The sequence below is a fragment of the Hemibagrus wyckioides genome, linkage group LG05, assembly GCF_019097595.1.
Source record: "Hemibagrus wyckioides isolate EC202008001 linkage group LG05, SWU_Hwy_1.0, whole genome shotgun sequence".
NCBI lineage: Eukaryota > Metazoa > Chordata > Actinopteri > Siluriformes > Bagridae > Hemibagrus > Hemibagrus wyckioides.
This window is the reverse complement of record NC_080714.1, coordinates 7523082-7540126: the sequence shown is the minus strand read 5'-3', so window position 1 is coordinate 7540126 and position 17045 is coordinate 7523082. Positions and strand designations below refer to the sequence as shown.

Below are 17045 nucleotides of genomic sequence, written 5' to 3'. Positions count from 1 at the left end.
TATTATTATTATTATTATTATTGATTTGTTACTATGGCGTGAAAAGATCATTATGACGTAACATCATGTTACTACCAAGTAACTGACTCACGTGCTCATGATTCCGTATTGTCCTTTGTTTTGTTTTTCCTTTCTGCAATCATTGTGTATTTTTATTGTAATGCATGACTGTAATTGATGCCATTGTGTTCTAATCTGTTTCTGAATAGTTTCACGTTAACTCTAGGAGACGGAGTCCTGAGTTCGCACATGCGCACTGTGGAGCTGGAGTCTGCGCAGCACGTGTTCTCGCGGATCTTCTGCATAGTGACAGTGCTGTTCAGCGCGCGCGCGCCTTTTGGTGGCGCTCACGAGCCCCAGTCGCTGTGCGACCGTGACGTGAGCGGGCCTGAAGGCGGAAGTCAAAGTATCAACAACCCCTCCGTCAGTGGGTATTTTTTTTAGGAGACAGACGAGAGCGTTGTTGAGATCAATTTGTGTGTTTTTTTAAACAACTCTAGCTGCCATGTCTTTGTTTACGAAGATTTTCGGGAGCGGGGGGAAAGGGGAGAAAGCCCCGAGTCCTCAAGATGCCATCCAGAAATTGCGCGAGACGGAGGAGATGTTGTCGAAGAAGCAGGAATTTTTGGAAAAGAAGATCGAGGCGGAACTGCTCACAGCGAAAAAGAACGGGACGAAAAACAAACGAGGTACACATCACACCGTAATGAACCTTTATTATATCACGGTAATTAGTTGATTTGGGCATGAATAGGTAGGAGGAGGGTTAGGCAGTTGAAAATGTGACAGCTGTTTAATAACCTGTACAGACTACACGAGAAGGCCAGCCCTGGAGGATAGGTGTAGCTTTGCGTTCTTACTCAGCATTTATAGTTGTTTGTTTGTGTGTGTGTGTGTGTGTGTGTGTGTGTGTGCTTTAGAATATATCAACCAGCCCAAATCAGACATTTTCGAAACTTCTTCTGTAATGTTCTACAGTTGGAGTTGGGAAAAGCCCCTGATCTCATATAGCGTCATTTAAAGGGAAATGACTTCCTGAAAGTTTTCCGTATTAAGCTTTATCTGCAGCACGTGATCACCAGTGACGTCACTTTGTAAAGACCTTTTTTTTTTCTTTTCTTATCTGTTCTCACTCACAATGCCACCCTGCTAATTGTGGTGCCTGTGGGAAGTAGGCCTTCTGCTTGTATAGAGTGATGCCCCAGTGGTTTAGTCTTGTCTCACCTCCACATCTGTACGCTCTGTCAGACTCGAATTATAACCTGCTGTCATGTTACCTATAAATAGTTAAAACTGGTGTCGCTGGAAAATGATGAGCGAGAAAACAAGCTCATGCTTGATATCATCTCTTACGTGTCCAATGCCCTTTCATTGTAACTGCCATAGCAGGTGTCTCCCTGTGATGGCAGTGTGGCAGACAACTGCTAACATCTCACAGGAATAACACTCACCAAACTCATCACACATATGAAACGTATTTCAGGATGGAGGTTTTTCTTTAATGAACTGGCATGTTAAGCAAGTGCCATTCTGTTCAAAGTCCAATTTATGGATCGTGATCATGAAGAGGTGTAAAAAAAAAATTATTATGGTTATGGTTACGCTCAAGCAAATTGTTGGTATTGTAACAAACGGCAAAGAATATCCAAAACACACACAAGCACTGAAACACCGAGAATACAATATAATTAAGTGAAAAAGAGAGACAGTGCATGATTCTGGATGTTATTCTGCTTTTTCAAGCTGCCCTCCAGGCCCTGAAAAGGAAGAAGCGTTATGAAAAGCAGCTGGCTCAGATCGATGGCACTCTGTCCACCATTGAGTATCAACGAGAAGCTTTGGAAAATGCCAACACTAACACAGAAGTGCTCAAGAACATGGGCTTCGCCGCCAAGGCCATGAAGAATGCGCACCAGAACATGTACGGTTTTGTGGTCCTCTGTGATCCTTTTAACATTAGCTGTGCATTAAATTTCTGGCTGTAAGCTACATTAAAAGAAAGTTAATGTGATAGTGATTTTTTTGGATCGTTATTAATTTAATCTCTATCATGTTTTTAGGGATATTGACAAAGTGGATGAGCTCATGCAGGACATCACAGAACAGCAGGAGCTGGCACAGGAGATCTCCGATGCTATTTCAAAACCAGTCGCCTTTGGAGATGAGTTTGACGAGGTACCTAGATTCATTTAGGACATACAAACTAGACACTGGAGTTTAGTCATCGAGTCTGCAGTATGTGAAAGCGTGGGAATTCCCAAGTGAACTGGTTGCACAGTAATGCTCAGAATTTCCAAACTGCATTCCAGCTGAATGACACTTTAGGCTTATAATCATTGTAAGACTATAGCATAAACATGTCGTATAACTGGGTAAATGGTGTCACGGACAAATGACAAACAGAATTCTAAGCATGACCAGAGCTGTCAGTTTAGCTTAGTTAATAAAGTGTATGTGGAAGTTTGTTAATTAGTAGTAATGTAAGTAAATAAATAAGCTAAAATCGGAACTTACTAATCGATCAATAATCTTTGCTAGGATGAATTGCTTGCTGAACTGGAGGAGTTGGAACAGGAGGAACTGGACAATACATTGCTGGAAATTGGTGGCCAACAGAACGTCTCACTTCCCAGCGTGCCTTCAACCTCATTACCTTCCCAACCAGGTAACACAAACAGCAAGGATAACACCATACTCAAAACCATCTTCTTATGCATGTGTGCATAAACTCACTGTTCACTTGATTAATACCTGTACATCTGCACATACATAAAGTTATCCAATCCTCCAATCATGTTGTAGCGGAGCAGTGAGTAAAATCCTGCACATACAGGTCAAAAATCACCAGTTAATTTTCATGTCAAACATTAGAATTGGAAAATATGATCAAGTATTTCAAAAAAAGCTTGTCCTCTGGAATTTTTTAAACAGCACTCTCTAGAGTTTACACAGAAAGGTACGCAGACTCGCCTTGTTAATGAGCGAGGTCAGAGGTGACTATCCAGACTGCCCAATAACCACTATTTACAACTGTGGTGAGCAGAAAAGCATCTCAGATGAAACTTGGATGGTTGGATGGGCAACAAAAGCAAAAGACCACATGAGGTTTGGCTCTTGCCAGCCAAGAACAGAAAACTTACACTACAGTATACACAGGCTCACTTCAACTGGAAAGTAAAAAGATTTGGAAAAAGACCAGCATTCTGTGTAAACTCTTGTGAATGTTGTGTCTGAAATACCCAAACCAGCCTGTTTGGCACCAACAGACTGCAATAACACCACAATCATCCTTGCATCTGCCCTGACCTCACGCTTTGTAGCAGTCAGAAAAACTGAACAAAACCACAAAGCAATAGCAAAGGCTTTGAAACTACACATGTATTTGATAAAAAAAAAATACCACCTTTATCATATTAAATCAAACTTCAGGTCATTGTGACCCTAGTAAATATTTCTAAGGGAAACTTGCTGTAAATTCCAGGCCTGGGGATTGATAAAGCATTGATAAGCATGTTAAATAGCCGGTACCAACCACAGGACTCTTCTAACCCAACTGTTCTTCTGTCTACAGCCAAGAGCAGAAAGGAAGAGGATGACGATGACATGGAGGAACTGAAGGCTTGGGCAATGTGAACAAGCCCAAATAGCCGGATTGTCTAATCACTTGCCGTGGTGGACTGATGTTCAGAGTTGACTTGAACACCGTTCAGAGAGTTATTGTTGCAGAACCAACTGTATAGGAAATTGTAGCTCCGATTAATGGCTTAGGTCCAGAAACAAAAAAAATCCATGGGGATTTAAAAGAGGCTATGAAAACAAAACAATCAATCAGACAAAAATTTTATCCTGTGAAATGATTTGGCTGATGTTTCATACGGAATGTAATCATACGGATGTAATCATACGGAACCCACTTAAAGACATCTACCTCTATTTGTTTAATAAACACCTACAAGAAGTGGGATTCATGCCAACCCCATAACCAGTCTGGGAAAGTATCCTTCATACCAATCCACTCATAACTTTGTGATTTCACAGTGATGACAATGCTTGTGTATATACACAAGTGTCACATCTTTTGCATGCTTGATTTGCGAGCCTTTGTTTTGAAGCACCTCCATTGACTGTTATTATACAGGGAATAGATTTGGGTCTGATAATATTCTAAGGTTGGTTTCAGAGTGCTATTGTTTTAGGTGTGTTATTTAAACATCCAGAGTTGTTTTTGATATATATATATATATATATATATATATATATATATATATATATATATATATTTCTTTTTTATTATTCATTGATCATAGATTCTTACATCAGGAAAAATCATGTAAAAATCCATGCATCGCAAACACCCACAGCCCACGTTTTCTTCATGAGCCTCTTAACAAAGTGTTGTATCTTACCTGCAACTATCCTGCTGAAATCTCGAAGCACGTCAGTCTGATGTGTCACAATTCATTGGGGTGGAAGGGTTATAAAAGTTGGAAGCAAACTCTAAGGCTACTTTTCTTTTTCTTTGGAAAGATCCATAGGAATACACCGATTTACTATAACTTTTGTAAAGAACCTGCGATGTAACAGCAAGGTGTGTCATGTGTACATTTGTATGTTTGAGATTATCCAGATGAGACCTTTATTTGAAAGATCATTAAACTGTTCGATTCTTTCTGCTGGTGTTTTTGTCCGTGTTATGGTTGGTGGGAAGTCCTGCGTCAAGCAGGCCTGCAATTCATTTTGCACTTTAAGCATATAATAATGTATGTGCGCTGCTATGTGCCTTAATAACTGGCATGCTTATGCAACATGCAACAGTGACATGACATGTCTTAACATGAATATTCTAATGTGTGTAATACCAAACACCAAAGGTGCAAGAAGCATGTTACATTAAATAAATTTGTAGATACTGCAATTGTGTGTAATCTGTTCTAGAGTCCTTTAGTTCGGATATGTATAAATGTGCTTCGGATAAATGCTTACATCCCAAAATTGGTCAGCTGAATTCATGGTTTTCTGCAATAAAGAGAATCACTAAGTGTCATGGACTCCTGGAATGAATAGACAGTGTTACAACTCATAATATTACATTGCCCAACGGAGGTAACTGGACATGTCAGTGATTTAGTATTTTAGTGGTTTCACTATATCATGGTATACAGTGATAAAGAATGTAGTCCGTATAAGAACTCATCTTCCACAAAGTCCTGTAATAGCTCAATGAAAGCTTTACAGCGATAACAGGCCCCGTGGTTTCAGAGAAGCAGCAAGCCCACCCGCATTGTGTCAAATCAGCCTGGAAGGGCGGTGCCGGAATTTGTCGGAAGACAGGTAGGAATAAAACATGAGCACACACACGTCGCGGTCTACACGCGTCATCATCACCCGTCGGAAATACGCGTGCGCACTCGGGCTTCATTTGCTGATGCAAGACACTTATGGTGAAGAGGTGCTGTGCCATTTAGCTGTTTTATTGTCACTGAGGCGCTTTTGAAAACACCCGTTTGTTACAGCGACCATGTCAGAAGACGAGGTGAGTCGAAACTAGACAGTTTTTCGTTTTGCAGCCTTGGTTTTTCAGTGAAACAAATGAGTGTCTTAGACCATGACTTTGGGCCTTATCAGGTAGCTAACTAGCACGAGCGCTAACTCTGCTAACGCACAGTGAGCTGCGTTTATTAGCGGTAAGCTAGCAAATGGGGCTCGAAATTTTTTTGTTTACTCGAATATGTCTTTGATAAATAAGCAGCTGCTTAGAATATGACCTTTGCAACACTGACAATATATCTGAGCCAATATATTTGTTCCTTTTCACCTAGCACGTGTTGGATCCCTTTTTTAAAGTGCCATAGATGCTAATTTTCAATGAGCAGCAACCTCGTTGTTTTAAAGAGAAGGGAAGCCTCCTCCCTACACACACACACACACACACACACACACACACACTCTCGCAATCTACAAATGCACAGAAAACAAGCACATGCAGTTTTAGAAATCTGATTTAAATAAGCCTGGCCAAATGTCAATAGTTGCACACTCCTTATGTAAGTGCACTACATGGTGTCCAAATGTACAGCATCAGAGCAGGACTAACACAATGAGCTCTGAAATCAGCATTACGTCTGTAAATACAGAACACCCCTTTTGGGTAGGCATATAACCAGTCATATCCTCAGGATCTTCCAATGTGACTTTTGCAGATCTTATTCGATCCCACCACGACCAAGAAGAAGAAGAAGAAGAAGAAGCCCTTTATGCTAGATGAAGAAGGCGATGGAGTCAGCGAGGAGACGCAGCAGGCTGAGCCTCGTGAAGCCGAGCCTGAGGCAGGAGAGGAGCGTGAGGTGGAGCCAGAAGAAGAGGAAGGGAAGAAAAAAGGTGCCAATGCTATTTCCGATAGACATCCAGCATCCCTTTAAAAAAAAATGCTCTTTTTCCTTGTGTTTGTACTAGAAATGCAGCATAAAACATGTTTTAAGTAGGATACGGTTAGGATCCAAGACTTAGATTTGTAAATATTGGTTTGTTAGCTTTGCTGTCCATTCAGTCAGGCTGGGTTTTGTTTAATTGATAGTGAACAGTGTGATGTTTTTGCAAATCCGCAGAGATCACAGATGACTTGGACGATTTAAATTTCTTCAATCAGAAGAAAAAGAAAAAGAAGCCGAAGAAAGTGTTTGACAACGATATTGAAGAAGGCATGAAGGTATGTAAATCTTGCGTCCACAGTCAAGCCTTTTCCCCTGCAAACAATCCCACTTTACGTTGACCTAATATTGCACAAGATAAGTCATACTGTAGTTTCCTCGTTTAGTGACTTCCTAAAATAATGAGTCATGTTGATACAAGCCTAAAGGAAAGTGCACACTTTAGCTGCATGTTTGAGCTAAAGGTCTCCTGAAGAAATAATTGCGAGTTATTGGTTTGGTTGACCAGGAGCTGAAGATTGAAGGTGAGCAGCCTGAAGTGATGGAAGATGATGACTTGGACCTGATGCTGCCAGCAAAGAAGAAGAAGCCCAAGAAGGTGGAATTTGTTGAGGAAGGTGATGCAGTTGACAAAGATGATGGTGAGCGAAAACTTTACTGTACTTAGTCAACAATTGTTTTTTTTTCTCCAATGAAAGACTGTCTGTTAAATTATAACAGAGTTATACATAATGTAAAATAATTGTTGCCTGTTAATACTAAAATGTTCCCACACATGTGAAATGGTTGCCAAATCCTTGCTTTATCAAGTCATCTATGTTCCATACTGTGTAAACCTTTCCTTTCCATCTCAGCCAGCATTGTTTGAATTTCTCTAGGAAATATCTTTGTGTTTACATGGCAAAATAAAGGATCTTTTACCTTTTAGATGGCATGACTTTTTAAAAAGGTGGCTCATATGAAACACTCTGTATTTCTTCATTCACAATGTGTTTTTTTTTTTCCCCCTCTTTACAGCTCTGGAGGACGATGAGAGTAAAAATGCTGACGGCATCACGTTCAGCTCTCAGACTGGCCCAGCTTGGGCAGGCTCAGAGAGAGACTACACATATGACGAGGTACACACACACATTCCTAGATTGTTTGGTATAATGTAGCCTCTTAGGTAGATCATGCCAGCTGTTTGCAGATGTGTTATGTAATTACATTGACTGGCTGCATGATGTGAACAGGTGTTCAAACAGCATGACCATTTTTTCTTTTTCTCCATATCATGTTGTGAAACTCTCCTTTATTTGCCAGTTCCCCTTTATAATGGAATCACTGCATGCTGAATGTTGGTTTTAAAGCTTCTCCTGTTTATTAGTTTTGTCATAAACAAATCACTTGATTTAGTTTAAGTACGCTTTTCTTAAAAAAAAAACAACAACAAAATACACGTCTTATTTTTCTGTGATCTGGACATTGCTTGATTCTGTTCATGTCTGTACTTAGTGTTTACCTTTTTTAAATTAGTGAAATGTTGGCAGAGAGACATGCTCGTAAAACTTTTCCTTTATTGGTCAGAAGTACAGCAGTGGGAAAGGGAAAAAGACAAAACCTTTGCCAAATGCATGTAGTAATCAAAAAAATTACACTGCACAGAGCTACAAAAATGATTCCTTGATTATAGAAAGAACTATAAAGAGCTTTGCAAGATTTTTGTTGGTCCAAACACATGCTGATTATAACTCTGTACTTTGGCTCAATTTATCAGCTTGGTATCTGCTGATAAATGCTGCAATCAAATATACATGGCATATTTGATTCACTGCAGCCGAGTCGATTCAGAGTCGACTCACTTTCTCATTAGTCAAACTGTGCTGGAATTCTGAAGTGAAACCCTGTCTATAAAATGCTCTGATCTGCACCTTAGTGTCATGAATACGTTTTCACTTGCATAAATGAAGTGCACTGAAAGTTAAACACACCAGGGTTTGATTCTGCAGGCTTAGTAGATTTTTTTGATTTTTTTTTCCCCCCTTATGGTCATCTCTGTGTCAACAGCTGCTAAGTCGCGTCTTTAACATCATGAGGGAGAAGAATCCCGACATGGTGGCTGGAGAGAAGAGGAAGTTTGTAATGAAACCCCCTCAAGTGGTGCGAGTGGGAACAAAGAAAACATCCTTCGTCAACTTCACCGACATCTGCAAACTGTGAGCATGCGTCGCTCATCTCCTTTGTGTAGACTCTTTCCGTGTGTCAGTACTACGATGAATGTGAAAGTCTAATAGTTTGCGTCTCTTTACAGCTTGCATCGACAGCCGAAACATCTTTTGGCTTTCTTACTGGCCGAGTTGGGAACGAGGTAAACGCGGCTATTAATAGACGTTAGGCTGCACGCTGTAATTTTTTTGTATTAATATACGTTATGTGTTTGCAGCGGTTCCATAGATGGAAATAACCAGCTAGTCATCAAAGGGCGATTCCAGCAAAAACAAATAGAGAACGTCTTGAGAAGATACATCAGTAAGTCGATTAGTATTGCATGAATTTGTGGGATGTTCCGTTATTATACAGTGTGAATGTATTTTAATTGTGCAGGGCTGTTCTAGCTTTAATATCTTTACAAAACATACAAAGTCTAGATCATATTGTTGCCAAAGATTTGTGCTGATCTTGTATAAACACACACATTGTAACTATAGCAACTAGGTTTCCACTGATGCCTGCCCTGCATCTGATTGTATTAGCTATTAAACCAGCCTAGATGGAGATCTAGGAATAATAATAGTAATGATGATGATGATGATGATGATGGATTTCTGACCAGCTTTGGATTTCCAGTCAGAAAATGAAATGAAAAGGAAGTGTTACTGCAAACAGACAGATCGTCACACAACCTGTCCTTGTTGTTTTCACTTCCCTCCGAGTCATGAAGGCTGTGTAATAGTGTGTCCACTCAGCAACCTCCTTGGCAACACTCCTAGGCTGTTTTCTCCAGTTGGGGGAAACCAAGCGCCAATTTATTTGAATGTGGACAGAACAATAAAATGGAAACTGCCCACCAATCAGATGGACAGATATACACGGATGATCCTGGCTCCATAACAATGGTGCCGACCTTCTTTATAATTGTTTTTGTGATTTATCCTAATCCCAAAGGCTTCCCACCAGGTATATGTCTGCACTGCATAGGATCTAACATCTATACCATATGTGGTGCATTATATGGTTAAAAATAAACCATCTAGAATTCTGCTTTTAAAGAACCAGTATGGAGCTTTATATTTAATTCCATGGACCTCTACAATAAACTGTATGCCTTTAGTATATCAAGTCGATTTGTCTGCTGCTTTGCCGATGAGAGAAACCTTTAATTATAAAAATGTACTTCTGGTATGAGAATATACTTAAAAGCAATACATTTACACAGAGAGTAGTGACTAAATCTATGCCCTTGTAAATGATTCTCCATTTACACCTTTACAAGGTGGCTGTTTTCTTCTGTAATAAAGCCAGCATAGCATTCTTAGTGTTAGACGGTGTTGTATAATCTTTCTACCCCTGAGCTGTTTGTATTCCTGATACACTTTCTGGCTGTGACCTGATTGGTCAGGTGAGAAAGGGGTCTGCATTCTGAGTTAAACATGCTGACTTTTCCCCCCTTAATCATTACCGCTATCTGACAACTTGTATTGTTCTCCGTGTGAATTTTACAGAGGAATACGTGACCTGTCATACGTGCCGCTCTCCAGAGACCATCCTGCAGAAGGACACTCGCCTGTACTTCCTGCAGTGTGAGACGTGTCACTCGCGCTGCTCTGTGGCCAGCATTAAAACAGGCTTCCAGGCCGTCACGGGCAAGAGAGCGCAACTCCGCGCCAAAGCCAACTAATGAGGCGACCTCTACACTTTCTCATTCTCCTTTCCATTACCAAACCCTGCGCTGCCCCATATGGCCACTTCAACTGCTCAGTGCTAGTTTATTCTCAGTCATGGACTTTTGGAGTGAACTGGTGAAAAAGTATAGAGTGGATTTTTTTTCTTTTTTTTTGGTTGTAATCTAAAAGAAAACATTAAAGTACAATAAGCAGGAGGGCTGGACAGCTTGAGCCATCCTTGTTTAATGAGTCACATCATCTCACTTTGTCAGAAAGATCACAACTTTTGATTTAACAAAGTAGTGTGAGAAGCAGGGATGGGGGGGGCCAGAGCATTTCAGACTCACGTTTTATTTGCACATTGGTAGCAGATTTCGTTCTACTGTTCTGATTTCTGTGTGTGAATATAGTAGGTGGAAGTCTGGGCAAGTGAGCTTTGTGCCGTCTTCTCCTGCTTTTTAAAACTGAACCACATAGAATCGCAGACCTTTTATGGCGACTGATCGAGTTCGCTCTCTCTAAAGAGACCTGTTAACAACATATTTTTGTCAAGTTGGCTTTATATAGATTCCATTTAAGTGTGATTTGATTCAGCCTTGAGGATTTGGAGAGCTCTGCTACCTCTGTGACAAAACTCCGCCAAGAGTGTCAGGCTCTGACTGCTGTGCTTAGGATTTTGGTTGTTTACTGATTATCACACAGTTTAATGAAGGTGACATCTACATATAAGTTTTGAACATCTTTACAAAACAGAACAGACCTGCACAATATTAAAAAATACAGAGCTGTATGATTGTGTTGGTTGTATAAAAAAAAATAATGGGGCAGGAGACATTACAGTACAGTGTTTCAGATGAAAGTAAGATGGATGTCATTGTTTAAAACTGATTTTTTAATAAAAAAATTTACTCTATAACAACAATGTCTGTGTGTCTCCCGTGCCTGACTGTGGTTCTCAAGCAAATGCAGTAGTTTCTGTATGATGTGGGCAGGATTTTAGACACTTTAATCTTAATGTCTATATAAACACATGCTCATAAAATGAATCTTGTCTCTCTGCCTGCTCTTGCAAAAACTCTGGTCCTGTAAACACTCTTGATTAATCCCACTACTGCAGCTATTTTGTTTGTATTTGTCCACAATAGTTTTTTTTTAACAAACTTTGGTTGTTTCCTAATAAGGAAACCAATTTAATCCATTTAAACTGCAATGGCCATGCCCCAGTTACTGAAAACAAACGCCTGTGTTCTGTATATCACAATGCTGCATGAGGCCCTAATACATCACCTATGAACATCATGTGACTGGTCACTCACAGTTTATATACCTGATTACTATATAGCAAAATGTATGTGGACACCTGACCAGTGACACTTATATATACCTGTTGACCACTACAGAGATTTGCCCATTCACACCACAAGACCATTAGAAAAGGTCAGGCACAAGGTAGGTAGTAGTTCCAATTCATACCAAAATTTTTCAGTCAGCTTTACAATTTTGCTTTGTGCTCAGGAGAATTGTCATGCTGGAATAGGCTTGGATTAGGCCCTGAAGTTCCAGTTTTTTTTTTTTAAAGATACATCATACACTGCCATATTGCCAAAAGTTCTGGGACACCCATCCAAATCCTTGAATTCAGGGGTTGGGCTGGGCCCCTTAGTTCCAGTGCAAGGAACTTTTAATGTTTCAGCATACCAAGACATTTTGGACAATTTCATTGCTCCCAACATTGTGGGAACAGTTTGGGGGATGACCCCTTCCAGTTTCAACATGACTGTGCAGCAAGGTCCCTAAAGACATGGATAAGCATGTTTGGTGTGGAGGAACTTGACTGGCCTGACCTCAACCTGATAGAACAACTTTGGGATGAATTAGAGTGGAGACTTCGAGCCATGCCAAAACTGGGTTGTCTGTCTTTACATGCACATGAATGTAATATGAAGTTGGCCTGCCCTTTGCAGCTATAACAGCTTCTGGGAAGGCTTTCCGCAAGGTTTAGGAGTGTGTTTATGGGAATTTTTGACCATTCCTCTAGAAGCGCAATTGTGAGGTCAGGCGCCGATGTTGGACTAGAAGACCTGGCTCACAGTCTCTGCTCTAATTCATCCCAAATGTGTTCTATCGGGTTGAGGTGTTTGTGCAGACCAGTGAAGTTTCTCCACTCGTTCATCCATGCCATGTCTTTATGAACCTTGCTTGTCATGTTGGAACATGTATATATACTTACTTGGTTATACACTTGAAGGTACAACCCCAGAGACAAAGTAAACAGTACAGTTTAGTACTTCTTTCTGAGTGAACAGTCCCAAACAGCCACCAATTATGTCCTTTAATATTAATGTCAGCGCTGGACAATCTCTCAACGCAATAACACTGCCCAACATCTCCCAGTCCTGCCGCACCTGATACACCAGTACACTACATCCTCTGTCAAAGCCACTACTACACAGCGTGAGACTCCGCCATGAAGCAATCTTGAAATCGCCGTGTGTAATGCGCATGCGCACTGCCAGGGCAATTCAGCAGGTCGATGTAGGAGCAGAAATGGCGGCGCTCCGGGTGTGTGTGTGGCGGTCTACCGGCAGAGCTTTACTCCACTCTAAACATCCAGCTCAGTTTTCTCGAGTGAGTCAAGTCGTTTAAACACGCAGATAACAATTTAGAGAAAATGTCGCGACTTTTGCCTTGCTGGTTAAAGGTTAACAATCAGCTGTGACAGAAAACACAAGGTCACATTAGTGATATTTTACTCACCTTGTCGTTGTCACTAAATATGGGGTTATTTCGCTTGCAGTGTTTTTCTATGAACCACATTTACTCATTTTCTAGCTTTAGTTCCATTTTATTTTATTTGTCATTGATGTGTACAATATGTCTGAGCCTGTCCTCTTCCATAGGAGACGCTGACATTTTGGAAAGTTCATTCATGCCTATATATAATTTATTAGCTGAAGTGGATTGTATTGAGGTTGCTGCCACCTCCATGGCTGGTGCACCTTAGAAGCAATAACTAGCAGGTTATTGGATCTGATCTTCAGTCCAGAGTCAGGTGTTGAAGACCTATAGAAAAATATCACATGCTAATGTATGAACTTTGCATGCTTAGAAAGTTCTGTGAACCTCCAGGATTGCTTGTTTGGCCTGCAGTAAGATTTATTTGTCAAGCTTTGACCTTGATTTAACTCTAAAGAAAAGTGTGTTCAGCTGCCACATATTGCATCAATGGTCGATTGATGATCGTGTGTGTGTATGCTCGTTAACATCTTAACAAAATATTGTAAATAATTTTTAATACACGGTGGCAGTTTGATCCTGAGTTTGGTTCACTGGTTGAGTTTTTCATGTTCTCAGGTTTCCTCCCACTGTCCCCGTTCATTCAGTCAGGCATATATATATATATCCTAGGTGTGTGTGCGAGTGCCTGGAGACCTGCCGTAAAGCGGCATCCCATTTCGGGCGATCCTCATGTCAGTGGTTCCCAGGATAAGATCTGGATCCACAAGGAATCTGACTAGTCAAAATGAGTTACTGAAGGTGAATGAATGAATGCTAACTCGATTTCTGTCTGATTTCCAGGCAAATATATCCTTTGCCAGTTTGTCAAATGGGAAGAAAGCAGCGATCTCTACTCTGGGTGTGTTGACTGCAGGAGGAGCCGGACTTGCACTGATTTTACATCAGTCTGTGAAAGCCTCTGACCTCGAGCTACATGCGCCATCTTATCCATGGAGCCATAGTGGCATGCTCTCTGCTTTAGACCATGCCAGGTGCACTTACGCTTTTTGTAATTGCTTTATGGTGTCATTATGACAGCCATATTTTATTGTAATGCTTCTGCGTCTTCACAGTGTCCGACGTGGCTATCAGGTGTACAAGCAGGTGTGTTCAGCCTGCCACAGTATGGAGTACCTGGCCTTCCGAAACCTGGTCGATGTGTCGCACACAGAGGATGAGGCCAAGGCCCTCGCTGAGGAGGTGGGTTTTAAGGGTCTTTCTGAGGTTTATATTTGACTGTAGAATGGTTTTGTGCTACCAATTTTTTGGAGAGCACTCATCCCAAAGATGAAATAGATGAGACACTTGCCCCTGTGGATACAGGGTTTGATTTTCTTTCACTGGCATTAATATACACAGAGAATATGCATCCATGAGCATACATACAGAAAATCAATCAACACTTTCTGACCGGTCAGATTTTTAGCATTATACTGTGGTATAAGCAGCTGTTGAACCACTTACATGAATAGAATCTTTGTATTTTAACATCTGTTTATTTCATTTAAGAGACATCACTAAATGCTTTGAACAGCTTGCTTTCTTCCTCCCATCTCGCAGATCGAGGTAGTAGACGGTCCAGATGAATCAGGAGAGATGTTCACTCGTCCTGGGAAACTGTCTGATTACTTCCCAAAGCCGTACGCCAGCCCGGAAGCTGCCCGTGCCGCTAACAATGGAGCTCTTCCTCCTGACCTCAGCTACATTGTTAATGCCAGGTAATGTAGTAGTAGATGAGAATGTGTAGTAGTATGTGTGTAGTATTATTTATATTTATATATATATATATATATATATATATATATATATATATATATACACATATATGTATGTATGTATGTATGTATATTTGCCTTGGACATGTCCTGTGCTCTGTTTTTACACTTCTCTACTGTACTCAAACCTCAGTTACATTCGGCTGCTTAACCTACTATCCCTTTGCAGGGCGTCAAGTTCTCCTGCGTACCCCATGTCTCTAACTCCGCTTGCAATAAGTGGTAGCAAATTGTTTCATCTGTGAAGCATGATGTCTTGTTAGAGAAAAAGTACTTGTCAAACTGTGTCCTTCATTACAGAACTGAAAAGAAAATAGTTTATGGTCATAAGCTCAGACATTTGGACCGTACTGCAGCTTTTGTTTGTTTTGATGTCGTGAATTGTTTTTGGTTTTCATATGTTAGATAAAGTTGTTAACGTGAATGTTTGTACCCTGCAGGCATGGTGGTGAGGATTACGTTTTCTCGCTGTTGACTGGTTACTGTGATCCCCCTGCTGGTGTGTCTTTGAGAGAGGGACTCTACTACAACCCCTACTTTCCTGGCCAGGCCATCGGCATGGCTCCCCCCATCTATAATGAAATCTTGGAGTATGATGATGGTGAGTTTTCTACAAGCAAGAAAGAAAGAAGGCCTTTACATGATGCTCAGAGTGGACATCTGGCCAGAGAATGGTGCCAGTTTGGGCCAAGCTTAATCTAAGGAGTAAAGACAATGTGAAAGCTCATTTTAATTAATATAGTTAGCTGGATTTCCTGAGTTTTAGAGTAGCTCTGTACCATAATATTTATTATTATTAATAATAATGATAAATGAAAAATGAGCTGTTTAAGTTCCATACTTAAATTCCATACTGTTTCTTCAAATAATGCAGCAATGCTGTGTGTTTTGTACTGCAAACCTTGCTCAGTGTATCTCTGCTGTTATTGTTTGAAGACTTTACTTCAATGCCATGACTTTTAGTGCTAATACCTTAATTGCTTCCTTGAACAAACTAGTGTGGTGAATGGCAGATGAATAGAAGTCTAAAAAGTACAAATGATGTCTTTTTTATGTATGACTGTACAATTACTCAATAACTGAAAGGGCTTTTGTCCTGTTACAGGCACACCAGCCACAATGAGCCAGGTGGCTAAAGATGTGTGCACTTTCCTGCGCTGGGCAGCTGAACCAGAACACGACCAGCGGAAAAAAATGGGCCTCAAGGTAATGCATGATCTTTTGATCTCTTCTATGTACACTTTAAAGAAGGGACTTAACAATGCTTAAAAATGAAAATTCCGCAAGTCATACCGGCTTTTTTAACTGTACAGGCAACTCCAGAACTCTATTACTAATGTCGTTAATACTTACACTATTAAAATTAGTTTTAATAGATTATGTACATATGGAAAGATCCTTATTGAAAATTCAGCAGTTATTTCTAAGAAAAGCTGTTTGGTTCACCATGTTGGTGGCAAAAGGGTTCAACAACTTCATATTCCTACCCTCATTTTGAGAAAAAATACTATTTAACATTCTTTTGCGAATGGTTTTGTTAAAGGAAAGGTTTCTTCAGTTGTTTCAGTTGAAGAATTCATTCATATTCATTAGTCATATTCAGTTTATTCTACCATTTCCATGCCCTCTCTCTTGAAAGGGACCGGGTTTCCTTATAACCATATTTCTTTCTATTCCAGTTGCTTATGGGCTCAGCGATCATCGTGCCACTGGTGTATTATCTAAAGAGGCACCGGTGGTCTGTACTCAAGAGCAGGAAGATTGCCTACAGGCCACCAAAATAAACCTGAACCACGATCAAGTCAGTCAAGAATTTGCATCCGCTCTGTCATCCTCTTTGTATAAAGGGACATTCCACTTTGTATAAAGGGAACGATTTTGGACATTTCAAACAATTTCCAGGGTAAAGGCTATCAACACTCGAATAATGGTTCAGCGTGAGCTGACGGACCAGGATGGCCAGTTATGATACACACGTCTGTGTTAATATGTAAAATCTAGGTGTGAATCGAATAAACTGTATTTTACAAGTGTTCTAGTGTCTACACGGTGTTTTGAATGTTAGGGCAAGGCTGACCTCTTCCTGTCCTTTTGATACAATGAAATGTAACGTCTCTTGTTCCTGCACTTATATAAAGTGTATCATGCTGGAGGGGTGTGTAATGATGGAAACACCGAGAGAGTCCACCACGTCCTCACGT

At 40.4% G+C, this 17045-nt stretch overlaps 3 protein-coding genes across 3 annotated transcripts; all 3 read left to right on the top strand.

The window, feature by feature from the left end:
* Nucleotides 1-374: 374 nt before the first annotated feature.
* Nucleotides 375-4669, top strand: LOC131353395 (charged multivesicular body protein 4b-like). The gene is made up of 5 exons (XM_058390393.1): nucleotides 375-689; nucleotides 1744-1921; nucleotides 2061-2175; nucleotides 2539-2665; nucleotides 3572-4669. The coding sequence occupies exons 1-5, from the start codon at nucleotides 506-508 to the stop codon at nucleotides 3631-3633; spliced, it is 666 nt and encodes a 221-aa protein (XP_058246376.1). The 5' UTR covers nucleotides 375-505; the 3' UTR covers nucleotides 3634-4669.
* A 706-nt stretch (nucleotides 4670-5375) lies between these two features.
* eif2s2 (eukaryotic translation initiation factor 2, subunit 2 beta) lies at nucleotides 5376-11213 on the top strand. Its single transcript, XM_058390385.1, has 9 exons — nucleotides 5376-5533; nucleotides 6201-6378; nucleotides 6606-6706; nucleotides 6937-7069; nucleotides 7446-7546; nucleotides 8475-8623; nucleotides 8719-8775; nucleotides 8851-8936; nucleotides 10130-11213. The coding sequence occupies exons 1-9, from the start codon at nucleotides 5519-5521 to the stop codon at nucleotides 10303-10305; spliced, it is 996 nt and encodes a 331-aa protein (XP_058246368.1). The 5' UTR covers nucleotides 5376-5518; the 3' UTR covers nucleotides 10306-11213.
* Nucleotides 11214-12765: 1552 nt separating this feature from the next.
* LOC131353387 (cytochrome c1, heme protein, mitochondrial-like) lies at nucleotides 12766-16877 on the top strand. The gene is made up of 7 exons (XM_058390386.1): nucleotides 12766-12919; nucleotides 13871-14061; nucleotides 14143-14269; nucleotides 14630-14787; nucleotides 15285-15445; nucleotides 15950-16050; nucleotides 16524-16877. The coding sequence occupies exons 1-7, from the start codon at nucleotides 12788-12790 to the stop codon at nucleotides 16626-16628; spliced, it is 975 nt and encodes a 324-aa protein (XP_058246369.1). The 5' UTR covers nucleotides 12766-12787; the 3' UTR covers nucleotides 16629-16877.
* The last annotated feature ends 168 nt before the right edge of the window (nucleotides 16878-17045 follow it).